Genomic DNA, 14,423 nt, shown 5'->3' with positions numbered 1-14,423 from the left:
AGCGGGACGGGGACTCCCGCCCTCCCCCCTCACCTTCCTTCGAGGCTGCCTCGAATCTGCCGGGGCCCCGAATGCCGCCCTGCCCGCGGGCAGGCTGGCTCCTGCGAGGTCCTCAGCGTCTCAGTGCTGTCCCAGGGGTGGCACCTCCCGAAGGTCACCCCGACCCCCGGCACGGCCGGCTGAGGCGACAACAGCTGCCCCGCTGACCCCTAGGGCGGCGGGGCCCCGGCCCGGGGCGGCTTTAGGGTTCCCGGTCGTGCGGGCGGGGCGCGGCGGCGGCTTCCGGCAGCCCCGGGGAGGCAGCGAAGGGCCGGGGCAGTCACAAGCCGCCCCGGGCTCGCCCCTTTCCTCCGCGCCGGGGCGGTCACATGAGCAGCCGTCGACGGGCAGGGCGCTCCCGGCACGGCCAACATGGAGCTGCGGGGAGGACGCGCCGCCCTCTCAGCCCTCGGCCTGGTGCTGCTCTGCTCCGCGCTGCGGGCGGCGCCGGCCGGGCCGCAGCCCCGCGCCGCTGTGGGTGAGTGCGCCGGGGCGCAGCGGCCGAGCGGAGCCGCCCCCGCGCCCGGTGACGCTGGGCTGGGGCCCGGCTGGGGCCGCCGGTGGGGGCCGGGCAGGCGGCTGACGCGCTGCCCGCGGGCAGCAGCTCTCCCGGCGGAGGGGGGCACCGCCCGCCCCTCCCGCTGCCGGCGGCGGGGAGGCCCGCGGGAGCTGCCCCCCCCCTTCGCGCGGTGGCCCGCACGTAGGCTGCTGCGCCGGTATTCCCTGCCCCACACGGCGGCAGCTTCACGTCCCTTTTAGTAAAGTAAATACATGGCTATTCTGGCGTGGGGTGACGTGGAGTTTATATTTAGCTAGCCGGGGCAGGCTGGTGTGGCGGGCGAGGTGAGCCCTGCCCGGCCGGGACTTGGGTGTGACCACCCGGGCCGTGGGCTGCACACGGCAAACGGGGCAAACGGGGCCCGTGGCTTCTGCGCGGCCAGCGCTCGCACACATGCCCTGCACGCTGCAAGCCATCTGTGGTGCGTAGTCCGAAGCGGTTTCCACAGGGTGTTCATTCCCCGTGACTCGTGCGTGCCTCGCACCAAGTACACGGCAGTGTCCAGGAGTTTGTCCATCTCCTGTTGGTAGAGTCACGGTTTTGCAGATTTCGAAGCTCGCTGCTGGTCATTGCTTCCTGAAATAAAACTCCACAGGGTCCGGCTGTGTGGGAAGTGAGCATGTGACCTTGGAGAAAAATCAATTTGTATCTGTCCTGGTTTCACAACCCTAACCCCCTATACACTGTGCCATTCCCAAGCACTTTGAAACTGACAGAAAGGAATTACTTTTGTTTTACTTGAAACCTGAAGACTGGTTTTTCTAATAGGAGCTTGTTCCCCATGTTTCTATAGTTCTCGACTCCTTGCAGTGGTAAGTAGCAGTGGCTGAGAATGTGCCAGCCTGAAAAGTAGTGAGTAGGTAAGGCTGACACCTCTCTCTGGTGAGAAGCCCAGTCCCTTTGCTGCTACAGCTGCTGGCGATTAGAAGAGCTTTGAAATTTTTGCAGGCATGCTGTTTCTTGCCTTTCTTTCTAGACCATGATCTTTTTGTAGTAGCTTCCTGCCAGGGGAAGTCTAGAAAAATAATTAAAATGCAACTCCCTCTCTTTTTCAGGTGAAGTGGAGAAGTTCTTCTACCACCTCTTCTACTCTCCAGTTTCCAGACTGCTATTAAGGAAAAGGAGTTGATATTCCAGTCCCTACCAACCTCCATTTTTTTTCCTGCTGAATAGCTTAAACCTATGCCTCTGCTTTCAGTTTTTCTAAGCAGACTACGCGAAGAACTTGTCAGGAATGCAGAACTTTCCCACACTTACCAGAAGGGCTAATCAGCAATTTGTTAAATTTCTTCTCCTTTTCAAAACTTGGAAGAGGAATAGCAGTAGACAAACTGAAGCGAACTTTGCATTACCCGTGTATATCCAGTTCAAATGCAAATAATGCATTTTCTTTAATCTTTGTTTTCTGAAAACAGGGCAGTTCTGGCATGTATCTGACCTACATTTAGATCCGACTTACCACATTACCCCTGACCGCACCAAAGTTTGTTCTTCTTCCAAAGGAGCCAATGCCTCCAACCCAGGCCCTTTTGGAGACTTTTTGTGTGATTCTCCGTATCAACTTATTTTGTCAGCATTTGCATTCATGAAAGATTCAAAACAACAGGTTTCGTTCATGATTTGGACAGGGTAAGTGTTCAAGCCACCCTGCAGTTAAAGCTTTTAACAACTGAATAACCATATAGTGCAGTGATTCACAAGTTTATAGTTGCACCAGCCATTCTGAATTCAGTATCTCACAAATGCTACTCTTAAATAGTCCACTATTTAAGTATTAATAGACCACTAAAGTGGTCCAAATGGCTAATAAGCAGAAGACTGAGTGAGAGTATAGGACCTCAGGAACAGATTTTGATCTCTGTAATCATTTCTGGATCTCATTGGACTGTTCATTAGGACATTTACCACATGACTGTATTGGTGTAAGTTAATAGAAATGGTGTGGGGAGGGTGGGAAGTGGAAAAAGCAAAAAGAAGGGTCAGAAGAATAACTGGCTGGAATGAATTATTGTGGGAGGTATTGGATTTTGTAGGTCTTAAGGTTATTACATTTAAAGCATGTCCCTTTTTAGAAGATACCCTTTAACTATATTTTATTTGGCTCTGTAAGAGGTAACTAGAATCAAGCAGTACTATAGCTTGTGCTTCTTTTTAAAAAAAGTGTATAAAATTACCTTTTGGGTTTGGTGCCTGTATGAATTCCAGATCAGGGCTGGGGCGGGGAGGATAACAGTGTTACAGATGTTGATTACTATACTCATAGCTGCATGTGTTTCTAAAGAGTGTGGTTTCACAGTCCTTCATTGCAGTATTTTGGATGTGTGCAGTCCCACTGTTGAATAAAATGTTTTACCTTTTCCTTATTAGAAAATGGGTGTAATATTACTCTCTCTCAGACACAGGTGTTACCTGTGAGGCTTTTTATGCCTTAGCAGTGGGACTGGAGAAGTGTGAAAGGGAGGCACAGGAATAACTTGATAATACCATGCCCTGTTACTTTCTAGGTATTCAGAAAAGATAGGATTAATTTACTCGTCTGCTATAGCAAAATTCTGCATTCTACCATCACATAATTTTTTATGGTATACATTGATGGGTAATTTATCAAAGTGTTTGTGAGAACTAGTTTGTTTATCAATGATGGGGTCTCTTTTGCTGGAAGATTATGCATGTTATGCCTCTTAATTTTGATGGGGAAAGAGTGTTGAGAAATACAAATATGAAAACTAGTGATTAATTTATTTCACATACCTTATTGTACTTCATTTTCAACAGGATGTTGTTAAAAGTGGAAAAATAAACTTGTAATGTTGTGCAGATGACAGAAGATATATAACCCAAACTGCACAGGACCTCAGAATGATGAAGTTGAATTAATTTAATTTCTAAGAAATCTTAGTTATGATAAATGTGAATCATAGGATATACATTAGTCTATTTGTGTGGTTTTTTTTAAAAAAAAAAGCCTTTGCAGAGAGCCTTTCAGGCAATTCTGTGATTTTAGTTAAGAGTCTGTAGTCAGTCATATTACATGCTAGAATGTAGATGTGTTTGCAGAATGTTTTGCCTTTCCTTGTCTTGCTAATAAACCTTCGTTAATAAAGCCTTTTCCTTTTTCAGAGATAGCCCTCCTCATGTTCCTGTAGGAGAACTCTCCACAAAGTTGGTCATTAACATCATTGGCAATATGAGTTCTACAATTCGTAATTTCTTTCCAGATCTTCAGGTTTTCCCAGCCTTGGGCAATCATGACTACTGGCCACAGGTGAAACAAGTTAGAAAGTTGTTTGTATTTCATACTGAGTGTGTTTCTAACCCCCTTAGAAAGCAGGTGTTAAAAATAACTCCTGTTAAATTTGTGTAACTATTATTCTCGAAACAGTATTCTACAGTTCTCCACTTAGCACTTTAAAATTATAAATAGTTTCAATCAAGAACAGAAAGTACATCTCTCTCTCTGTGTTAAGTTACCCCAGAAAACGTTGATGGCAGGTGAAATCTGTACCTTGCCTGAGGCCATGCAAATTTACTGCTGATGGCTTAGAACCACCAGGTCTCATCACAGTTAGTACACTTGTTTTTTTGTTGCTGCCTGTCATGCATGTGTGTACGATAACTTAGTCTAACAGAAATTACATCCTTAATGGATCTGTGAGACCGTGGTAAGATTCAAGGCCAGCTGAAAGGCCTACTGGAAATCTGTCTGCTGACATCACTGTGTTTTTTTAATCAGACTAATGGCAGAGTTTTTGTAATGTCCCATAGTTTTGCCACAATTATTAAAAACATATGTTTTTTTTCTCTCCTTATTGGACACTTAAAATATTTGCATTGATGATTTACTGGGTATATGGGCCATTGCAGCTGAGGACAGTGCTTTTTTTACATTCAGTGTTCTGCGAATATTGTTTTTGGCGTAGCTCAAAAGTAAACAGTTGCTTAATGTGTCCTTTAAAGCGTGTTGCAGGTTGATCTGGCAGCACACAGGACTGAGAAGCAAATTCTGTCATTGGATCTGAGGGGATCGGAAGGGATATGGAACGGGCCAACTGAAATCTTTTGTTTGAAATGCCTAATGGGAATTGAGTAACACCCCTTCACAGCCCCAAAGACTTCTACTCCAGCTTTCTGTGTTACTTATTAGGCCTATCAGTGTATATCTTGGTGTAATAGGTGATTGTATCATTGCTGGAGTAAGTGATTCCCAAATCGGGGAGTAACAGAAGTGCTCAGAGAGGGGAAAGGGAAATGTGGGAGACAAAGTATGAGTTAAATGTATCGTGGAAGTGTGGGTGTGCAAACCAAGCTGGGATTTCAGCCTCTTGTGTTCTTACTCTGGTAGTACAGCTTCAGCTTGTCATATGCACTGACAGGGGGCCAGGCTGGTTCAGCAGTAACCACTGGTAAAGTTTTTGATAAGCAGCAACTTAACTGAAGTCTCATTCAGTGTTTTGTTCTACTTTTTTTTTTTAAATCTTAACAGATCATAGTTGTCATTCAGCACTCTGATACAAAAGAAAAAAACCTGTATACAGTAGCCTTGTAGGCAAAGAACGTAGTGACTTTTCCAACAAATATGAGTTTTGTTTGTGAAATTAAACCTGATGATAGAAGTAAGGTGATACGGAGAGGCAGATGGGCAGCAAATCGTATTTTGAAGCAGGCTGCTGTTTGAATTATTGTGATAGTTCTCTCTGCACAAAACCACACAGGCGTGTTTCTGTCATACTTTGCTTTGAAGTGGCAGGCTTTACCAGCACTCAGAACTGGCATACTTTTCTGTTACTGTTTGAAAAAGACCATGGGATCAGAAATTCCCCACTATGGGGTCATTTCAGGTTGTTGGGTTGTGTGTTGGGTTTTTTTACTGTTGATGACATTTCTGTTTTTCATATGGATGTGCTTGGCAAATGAGTGGAAGTGGTGTGCAGCAAGCCACACACTGTAGGGTGTTCCAGAGCAAGTGTGAAAGCTGTGCACTCACCGTGCACCAAAGAATTTTATTGCTTTCTATTGTGTTCTGACCTGACTGTCTTAACAATTTAACGCTCTTGGGTGATTTTTCCTGCAGAGCCTATTAAAAATACTACCCAGATTAATCAAGCATTGGGATACCTTTCAGATCTTATATTGTGACCTCAGTCTTTCTGCATAGTCTTACTTTGTTTCACATCCTTGCCGCTGCTTAAATTCCTGAATTCCAAACCACCTTCAGTCCATAACATGGCCTCTTATCTGAGATTAGGTTTTGCTGTGTCTGTTAGTGACTGTTAGCTCTGGCTGAACTGCTATGGCTCAAAGCTTTCTTAATAACTGGTATCTGCTCACTGCAAGCAACAAATGTCTGAACACACTTCTGATGGCACTGCTCCTAGACAGAGGCTTAGTGCCTAAGCCTCTAATAACACAGGTTTAGTTTCAAAGATCTTAGAAAGGTCAAATTTTATGTTTAGGAAAACATGCAATGTAATACTGTTCCTATTTTTTGACCTCTTTTTTTCCTTCAAGCACCAAGAATCCAAGCAGGTATTTTAGGAAACACAAGGACAGCCTGGGATCTTCCTGTGAGGGTTAGATGAGAGCATGGCTCTTACCAGTCTGTGGTGCCTGAGCATTGCTTGGCTGAGACAGAAGAGTGCTGCAGTCCTAATCGGAGCTGGTGGGAGAAAACACTGAAAAAACTCTTCTGCTTTAAATGCTTTGTTATTAGAACTGCAGGATATGGAAATACTTGTGAATTTCACTGGCATGTTTCTGAGGTCTGTAGTGGAGTTTTGGGGATCTGCTATGAACCCCCAAGTTGTTTGAAAGGTTCACCTTCTGTAAAAGAAGCTTATGTTCAAGCTTTTCCTCCAAGACACTTTATTTATAGACTTTGAGTCTTCAGTTTACATATTTATTATTTTTGCAGAATGTATCGTTTTCCACTCTGCTGTGCTTCTAAGGCTTGAAATGTTTCTGATGCTAGTTTATCGATGCATTAACAAGGCCATGCCATCAGTTCTGACTAAGTTCAGGCATTTGTTTCTGGTCAGCAATACTGGATGTTCATAACATTTTTTGTTTCTTGAGTTCCTCCTGGTGATGGCTGGATACACTCACGTGTTCTGCAAGAGGTCAGGTGGGATAATTTAGTGACTTTTTGTCTGTACGTGTGAATGCTAAGACTTAGGCAGGTTCTGCTCCCTCACAGGATCAGCTTCCTGTAACTACCAGTGAAGTTTACAATGCTGTAGCAGATTTCTGGAAACCTTGGCTAACAGATGAAGCAGTCAACACCTTCAGAAAAGGTAAAATATGCCAGTAATGCCTTGTAAAGCTCAGGCTTAGAGAACTAATGTCTCTATTGATTTGTACCGTTTGTTTAGCAAAGCCTTGTAGGGTGAATCACCACAATGGATTATTTGTAATGCTTCTCTTGGAAGAAGTTACGTGTCTTTTTGAATATCAGTGCTTATCTTCAGGGTACGTTTATTCTTTTCTGATGCAATAGTTCTTGCTTCTTGTAACATGTACAGTATTATTTGCTTTGTACCGATGCATGTGAAATACCTTCCTGCCTTCAAGATCTTATAATACTTTTTAGGTAAAGGCATATGATGCACATGAAAACTTAAATTTGGTTGTAAAAAATTGATGAAATGTTATTTTTCTTTTGACACTATATTTGATACTGTATATTGAATAGGCACATATTTGTTCAACTTACGATAGCACATAGTCTTGGTGATTATACTGTTAATTGCATCATATTTGTGCCCAACTTACTAAACTGGGAGAATACTGATATCCTAATTATGATTTTTCTTTTTAGCAAAGGCCTGAAAAGTCCAACCCCATTTCCAATCCACTCAAATGTTAGGGATTTGGAAGTTTAACTTGTATTTTTGTGTCCTGAATGAGAAGGAACTCTGTCTAAGAGTGAAAGTAGAAACTCAGACAGGAAAAATAAAACTCAAAAGGGCAGACCTTAAGTTAAGGTATATTGTTATAGCGCTGTTGCTATGGCTCCTTTGAAGTCTGTGAACTATGAAATTGCACCCATTGAAGAAGCTCTGTATGTCATGGAGAGTTGTAGGAGCTTGGATTGAAAAACTTTATTTTTACTTTTCATCATAATTCTGGTCTGAAGTTAAATGACTTTCAAAGTACAAGGCTGCTAAATTCAGACATTTCTTCCTGGAGGAACCTATGTGTTTGCAGTATTTCAAGAAATGTGGACTTTTTAACAATTACTGCATTTCTCGGTGTGGAAGAGATGTTACAGGGCACTTCTTGCATGTCAGTTGAATAATTACGTCTGAAAACTGTCACATAAACAGACAAATTACAGGCAAAAAATCAGTGTCAACTTCTACTAAAATGTTGCTAGAAAGAGAATCTTAAGATCTTCTGTTATGATGAGGTGGTGCATGGTTTGAATAAACATGTCGTATTCTGTTTTACTAGAAAGAATAAGGCTGGGTATTTTGTCAGTGCTGTACATTCATTCTAAAGTTGTGTTTTGAAGCCTTTAATTTTTCAGGTTGTTGGTCTTTTTTTCACAGGTGGCTTCTACACACAGCTGTTTGAATCCAGTGATAGCTCTCAACCACTCAGGATAATCAGTCTGAACACAAATTTATATTATGGCCCCAACAGTGTAACTGTGAATATCACTGACCCAGCCAACCAGTTTGCTTGGCTGGAAGGAATACTAGAAACCTCTTTACAAAAGAAGGAAAAGGTAGGGGCTATGAATGGAACCCATCAGCCTTATTTGTCTAAACTTTGAAAATAAAAGAAGTAAGAGACGATGAAAATACAAACTATTCTAAAATAATATTAATGCTTCCAAAGACACTGCAAAACCAAAATTTCATTTTTTAGTAAAACTTTCTTGAATATGTACGGTACACTACAACAATTAATAAAATAGTTGAATGCAGTTTCTCAAATTACACAGTAAAATGTCTTTTCTTTCCTACCATGTAAAACCACAAAACTTAGCCAAGCTGCAGCAATTGCTATGATTTGAGTGATATAATAAATTGTCATATAATAATCAGGTTTGGAAGTAAGGTTAAAAATTGTTGGCTTGTGTTTGCTTGATTGGTGCAGTGATCGGATCTTTATCTGACTAGAAGAAGTATTTATTTGGAAACACGTTTACATTTTGCTATGATGTTGTAATTTTAAAAAAATATTATATAATAGTTGTGAGAAAGGAGAGATTTCCTTTCCTTATAAAATCCTGCAGCATAGCATATTAGTTGGTGTGTATGTTTAGAACAAAGTCTTGACCTCAGACAGAGGGGTTTTAACCGGTTCTTCTGTGTTTCTGGTGACTGGCCATGCAGACTTTGTAGTATTCTAACGTAAGTTTTACTTAGTCTCCCTTTGAGATGCCAAGTGATAAATCTCGTCCTAGTAACTGATTTTTTCAATTGCAATAATGGATCAAATTTTCCTCTGGCCTAAAATTACACGTAGATTTATCGGAACTTTTTCCCAAGACTACAGTGAATTTGCTAAAAAAATAAAATAAGTAAATACATATTATTTTTTCTCATTGTGAATTTAACATTGTTACTCTTTGTATTTTGTGTAACAAAAGTGTTGTGATTCTAAGACAGCATTATTATGAAATTGTGGCAACCATTTCTGAGGTACAGCTAGAAATGTAAGTTTCAAATGAAGGTGCTAATTGTGCTTTCTGTATCTAATTCCTTAGGTATATATAATAGGACATGTGCCAATAGGATACTTGCCATATGCAAGGAATACTACAGCTATCAGGGAGCATTACAATGAGAGACTGGTAAAGATTTTTCGCAAATACAGTAGTGTTATTGCGGGGCAGTTTTTTGGACACACACATAGAGATAGTATCATGGTCCTCCTGGATGAAGAAGGTAATGATGCTTGTTGAATCCTTCATCTTTTTGTTCTTGATTAAAAGCAAATTAATACTTTCTTGCATGTTGTTACTAATCAGCCTCTGTTATAAATAATTGAAAAAGCGAGATAGGAAATACTGCTATTCATCTACAAGAGTTCAAGCCTTACGCGCTCCCTTTTTTTTTTTTCCCCAAAGAGAACCTTGCAAGGCAGAATGTCTTGTTTTGTTGAAGTTAGAAGAGACTCCCCAAGCTTCCTATTTTTTTTTTTAATGAATGCTTATGCCTAGACAAGAATTTCTAGTCTTTCCTCACTGCTCCCTCAGTGACATGGGCAAATTATACTAGCCAGTTGCTATTGTGTAATGTGTCAAAGGGAATGTTCTCAGGCCAACTAGACATGCTCTATGTTCTTGTGTTTCCTGCATCATTACTGTGCCTCTCTGCTGAGTTCCCTGCTGCTTCAAAGTTAATTAAGATAAGGGTAGCAGGAGGCAGGGGAAAGAAAGTCTTTGCCTGTTGCATCTCTTAGATCAGCTAATTTTTCTTCAAGAAAAGCACCCAGGTTTGGAAATGCTGTTTGTTGCTTTGAAATCCCTTAATTTTAAGCATGGACATGGCCATGTAGAGCACTCTTAACATCTCTAATAGAAGATCTCTAACAAGTAAGTGGTTAAATATTTGTGTCTGTACCATAGAACAGTGAGAGGTCCATTGCTTTGGTTTGTGTAAAACACCCAAATATTAATTGGCTCTTTATCTATATTTTATATGAACTCATAAAAGCAATGCCCAAAATGCTGACCGAGGTTACTGTATTCTAAATAATTTACCTTTTCACATGGCATTATCATGGTATTAATCTTCAGTTAAAAGGACTCCAACCCCAGTGAAAGAAGTGGCTTTTTTTTTTTTTAATGGTATTCAAGGCAGTCTTATACCTATATATTTTTTTACCTTGTCCCATTTGTCCATGAAATCATCACTTCTACTGCAAATTTCATTGAAGACAGAGTGATCTTGGTACTTTTTCATTACAGTTTGCATGTGCAAGTAATGGCTTCCAAATTGTTTTAATAATTTTACATCTTTTGACAGAATTTAAACAGTGACATTGCATGCAAATGTATGTAAATACAGTTTGTGTTTATCTGTACAGCTTCAGGCTGTCTTCTACTTGTACCATTTTCCTCTTGACAACATTCTAGACAATTCAAGATAAATATAATATTGTAGCCAACATCAGTGTACTGAAATACAGAGCTCAGTTTTATCTTCTCCAGAAGAATCTACTGATTTCCAAGCTTTCAAAGCTTCTGCTTGTATGTGGAGACTGACCTTGTGACTTCACTGCTGTGATGCCATCAGAGAAAGGAATAGTTAGGGCTTCTTTTTTGTTCCACAGAGAGCCTTTCAATATACTTACCTGCATATTCTGGCTAATTAAGACCTCCGTATGTCCTCATGTTTCAGTTGCTGTAAAGATCGGTGTTCACATACTAGGTGCTGGGCTAGTCTAGATGTGTGAAGTCAGAGTCAGGTGATGGTATCCTGGTGTTTCTAATAACATCATAAATACATAAAGCAGCATGTAAAATATAACATGGAGACAGCAGCTAAAAGTTTCGAATATTTCTTCAGTAGAAATACGCAAAATACAGAGACCTTACATATAGGCAAGACCATTTTGCACAGGTAGTTGAATTAGTGGGAAGCCTCTAGTATAGACAGAACGATACACACAGGAATCTGTACTGTGGTATTTTATGCAGATTTTATTCTATCCAGTGGATGTGTAGGAGGACTTCACAGTAATACAGCTAATCCAAGGAAAATAAATACTAAATGCACCTAAGCCCATCAGTGTGGTGCTTGCTGTGTTGGTTTTCTACGAAAACAGTTGTTTGAGAAAGAAATGATTGAAAGGAAACTGTGTCCTCACCTTCTCTCTTCCTGCAGAAAAGCCAATAAATTCCTTGTTTGTGGCACCTGCTGTAACCCCAGTGAAGAATGTATGGCAAATGGAATCCAATAACCCTGGTGTCAGATTGTATCAATATGATCTTCTTGATTATAGCTTGCTGGTAAGTAAAGATTTTAAAGCATTGTTTAAGACTTTATATATAGTATCACTAAAAATTACAGTGAGATCTCAGCCTTTGTAGTATTATGGATACTGGGGGAACTTTGGTGCTTACTCATGTTTTTTTTCCTGGGCAGAGGAAAGGAAATCTGAAAGAGAACTTGGTCAGTCTTTATGTACCTGCAGGACTACTCAGTACTTCCTGTTCTCTATGGGATATTCTTATGATGTAGAATCAAAGATAGTCAGAAATTTTCTGGGCAGAATCTTTAAACTATTTGTAGGGACCTCTTCAAGGGTGAAAAACATTCATCTAGTTCTGGGCTTGTTACATACCGGTGTTGTTCGCTGGTAATAGCCTGAGCTTTGGGATGCAGTCCATGAAATGCTTCTTAAAGGGTGTAGAAGACCAGATGAAGAAAAGCATTTTTAACCATGTGATGTCTTTCATAATCATGCACCTTCCAATATAGAGTTTATGCTATTTATGGGAAATTACAGACAAATGTAGAAGGAAAAAAGTAGAGTACTTCTATTCTGTGGTCTCGTGTGATTTTTAGAGATAAATTGAGTCCTGTATGATTATTTTGGCTGTGAATGACTTGGATATTCTCTCTGTAGTTCAGGATAAAATCTTGACCTGGCTGAGTTCAATGACAACATATCCTGCAGCTTGACCGGGTCTGGGGTTTCTTTCTGGAGGCCTGTGCTAATACCAGCTGCTCCTTTCTTGTGCAGATTTTACTCCTGCATCTCCATCTCTCCCTTTCCCTTGAATTCTCCCTGAGCAATTCTTTTTCTGTCCATTCTGCCCCTCAAGCAATGCTTGCAGAAAAGAAGGTTCTGTTTCTCGCCCTTTTGCCCCAGTCCTAAAGCAGACATGAGCATAGTGGAGTTTGGTTTACGGTTTGGACAGGAAAGACCTCTTAACACTGCCAGTGCTGCCTTTTGTGGCTCCTTTTTCTTCTCCTCCCCATCCCCCCACCATTACCGCACTGCAAGTACCAGCTTTGGGTGTAAGCCCAGCTCTTGGGGTGGGACGTGACCTTCTATTCAGTTGTGAATAATGAGGAGTGACAGCTTCCTAATCAATAGATCACTCTAGAGACTTAATGAAGCAGGGAAGAAAGCAATACAGCCGTGCCTATTTTTTCTTTCTTTTTTTTTTTTTTTTAACTGTAGGATCTTTGGCAGTTCTATTTGGACCTCAGAGACGCCAACGAGAAAAATGAATCAAACTGGAAATTAGAATACGTCCTAACTAAAGCTTATGGCATTGAAGACTTGAAGCCAGAAAGCCTATATGAAATGGCCAAGCAGTTGTCTGTGCCACATAGCACACTGTTTGAACAGTATTACAGTAACTTCATTGTGAGTTATGACAAAACCATTGTCTGTGAAGAGGGGTGCAAGACATGCCAAATATGTGCAATCCAATATTTGGATTACCTCTCGTACACAGATTGTATCAATCGGGAAGCAACGTGGAGATGAAGTGTCCGTGCAATTTATGCTGATACTGACTCTAGCCTGTGATTTAAAGAGACTGCTCATCCTGTCGCTCAAGCACTGACATGCTGGCAGGCACTCTGTGGGACTTCTCTGAATTTCAGGGGGACAATAAATCTCCCTAGACCTTTCTTCCTGTAAAAATGTGTTCCTTCAACATCTACATAAAAGCTCATTGGCTATGTAATAGTGGCCAAATACTTTGCTGTTGTATCAAGTGTCCCGTACCATCCACAACAGGCATCCCAGTATATGGGAACAGAAGTTACTCAATTCTTTAGAAATCCAAATCTCTCTTCTCAGGGTCTGTAAACATAGGCAATCCCATTTCAGGCATGGGATTGGTATAGGGGCAGGTTTCAACCATCTGCTGTCACAATTTTCAAACTTTAATCTGCAAAACCTGGATTTGCTGAGACTGGAGTGCAGTTATGTTATTGATGTGATGCCAGTATTTGATATCTCCCTGTGCCGAGATTCCTTTTCCTTCTTAACCCCTTAAACCCGCCTCAGCTGAAACCTGCCTCTGCTTGGGGGCATTTTCTAAGGATGGCATGAAAGTGACATAATGGAATACAAACCTCCATCCTGTAAATACTTAATGCATTTTTGTTCAGAATGTGTGTGTTTTTCCAGCACAAAGTGCTTTTTTCTTATGTTAGAGACATACACTTTGATACTGGTATCAAGCAGTCTCCTGGTACGAGATTTTGTGGCAGGCCATAGATCAGGTTTAAATTTATCAGTGTCACTAATTAGACGTAGCATATACATTCTCTATGCAGCACAGGTAAGCATGCCCTTGTCATGGTGTGCCTCAGGTTTCTTTTTTCATAGAGCAGTCTAGTTCTTAACATGAAGATTATCACATGTATGAATTCACAACTGCAGCAACCACTTTTTCCTCTTCTTGTGACTAAATGTGTGCACAAGATGGTAACATGAAGAAGGCCTTTTATCTAGAAGGACCTTTACCCATTTTTCTGTCACGTCAAGAAATACACTTCTGGAACCTTTGGTCAATATAATACTATACGGACTCTACTCTAGGTAATATTGTTTCAGAGTTCCTGCAGCTGTAGAAATAGTTATGTGACAAATCCAATTGCTAACTGTTTATTTTCATGAGATTAAAGTATTTACTGTAGCTGTTGAGGAACTTTCTGGTTTTGTTTCTACTTGAGCATGAAATATTTAGCAGAATATTTCCGGACAGATTTTCTAAGTCTGCAGTATTCACAACTGTAGATGCAGATACCTCAGATTTGTCATGCATCAATCATCCACAGAGGAAATGGTTGGTTTGTTAAATTTGCATTCAGAAATAAATCCTCCAGTGGCACTAATACTTAGA

At 41.1% G+C, this 14,423-nt stretch overlaps 1 protein-coding gene across 2 annotated transcripts; it reads left to right on the top strand.

Annotated features, from left to right (window-relative positions):
* The first annotated feature begins 353 nt into the window (after window positions 1-353).
* SMPDL3A (sphingomyelin phosphodiesterase acid like 3A) lies at window positions 354-14,216 on the top strand. 2 transcript variants are annotated; one of them, XM_056343539.1, is made up of 8 exons: window positions 354-517; window positions 2,014-2,227; window positions 3,719-3,863; window positions 6,792-6,888; window positions 8,146-8,324; window positions 9,312-9,492; window positions 11,437-11,561; window positions 12,743-14,216. In XM_056343539.1, the coding sequence occupies exons 1-8, from the start codon at window positions 412-414 to the stop codon at window positions 13,052-13,054; spliced, it is 1,359 nt and encodes a 452-aa protein (XP_056199514.1). In that variant the 5' UTR covers window positions 354-411; the 3' UTR covers window positions 13,055-14,216. The 2 variants fall into 2 exon arrangements, with proteins under 2 accessions (XP_056199514.1, XP_056199515.1); XM_056343540.1 differs by having other exon boundaries at window positions 382-517; window positions 1,654-2,227.
* Window positions 14,217-14,423: the final 207 nt, after the last annotated feature.

Source organism: Falco biarmicus, chromosome 6 (assembly GCF_023638135.1).
Source record: "Falco biarmicus isolate bFalBia1 chromosome 6, bFalBia1.pri, whole genome shotgun sequence".
Lineage (NCBI taxonomy): Eukaryota > Metazoa > Chordata > Aves > Falconiformes > Falconidae > Falco > Falco biarmicus.
This window is presented reverse-complemented; position numbering and strand designations above follow the sequence as displayed.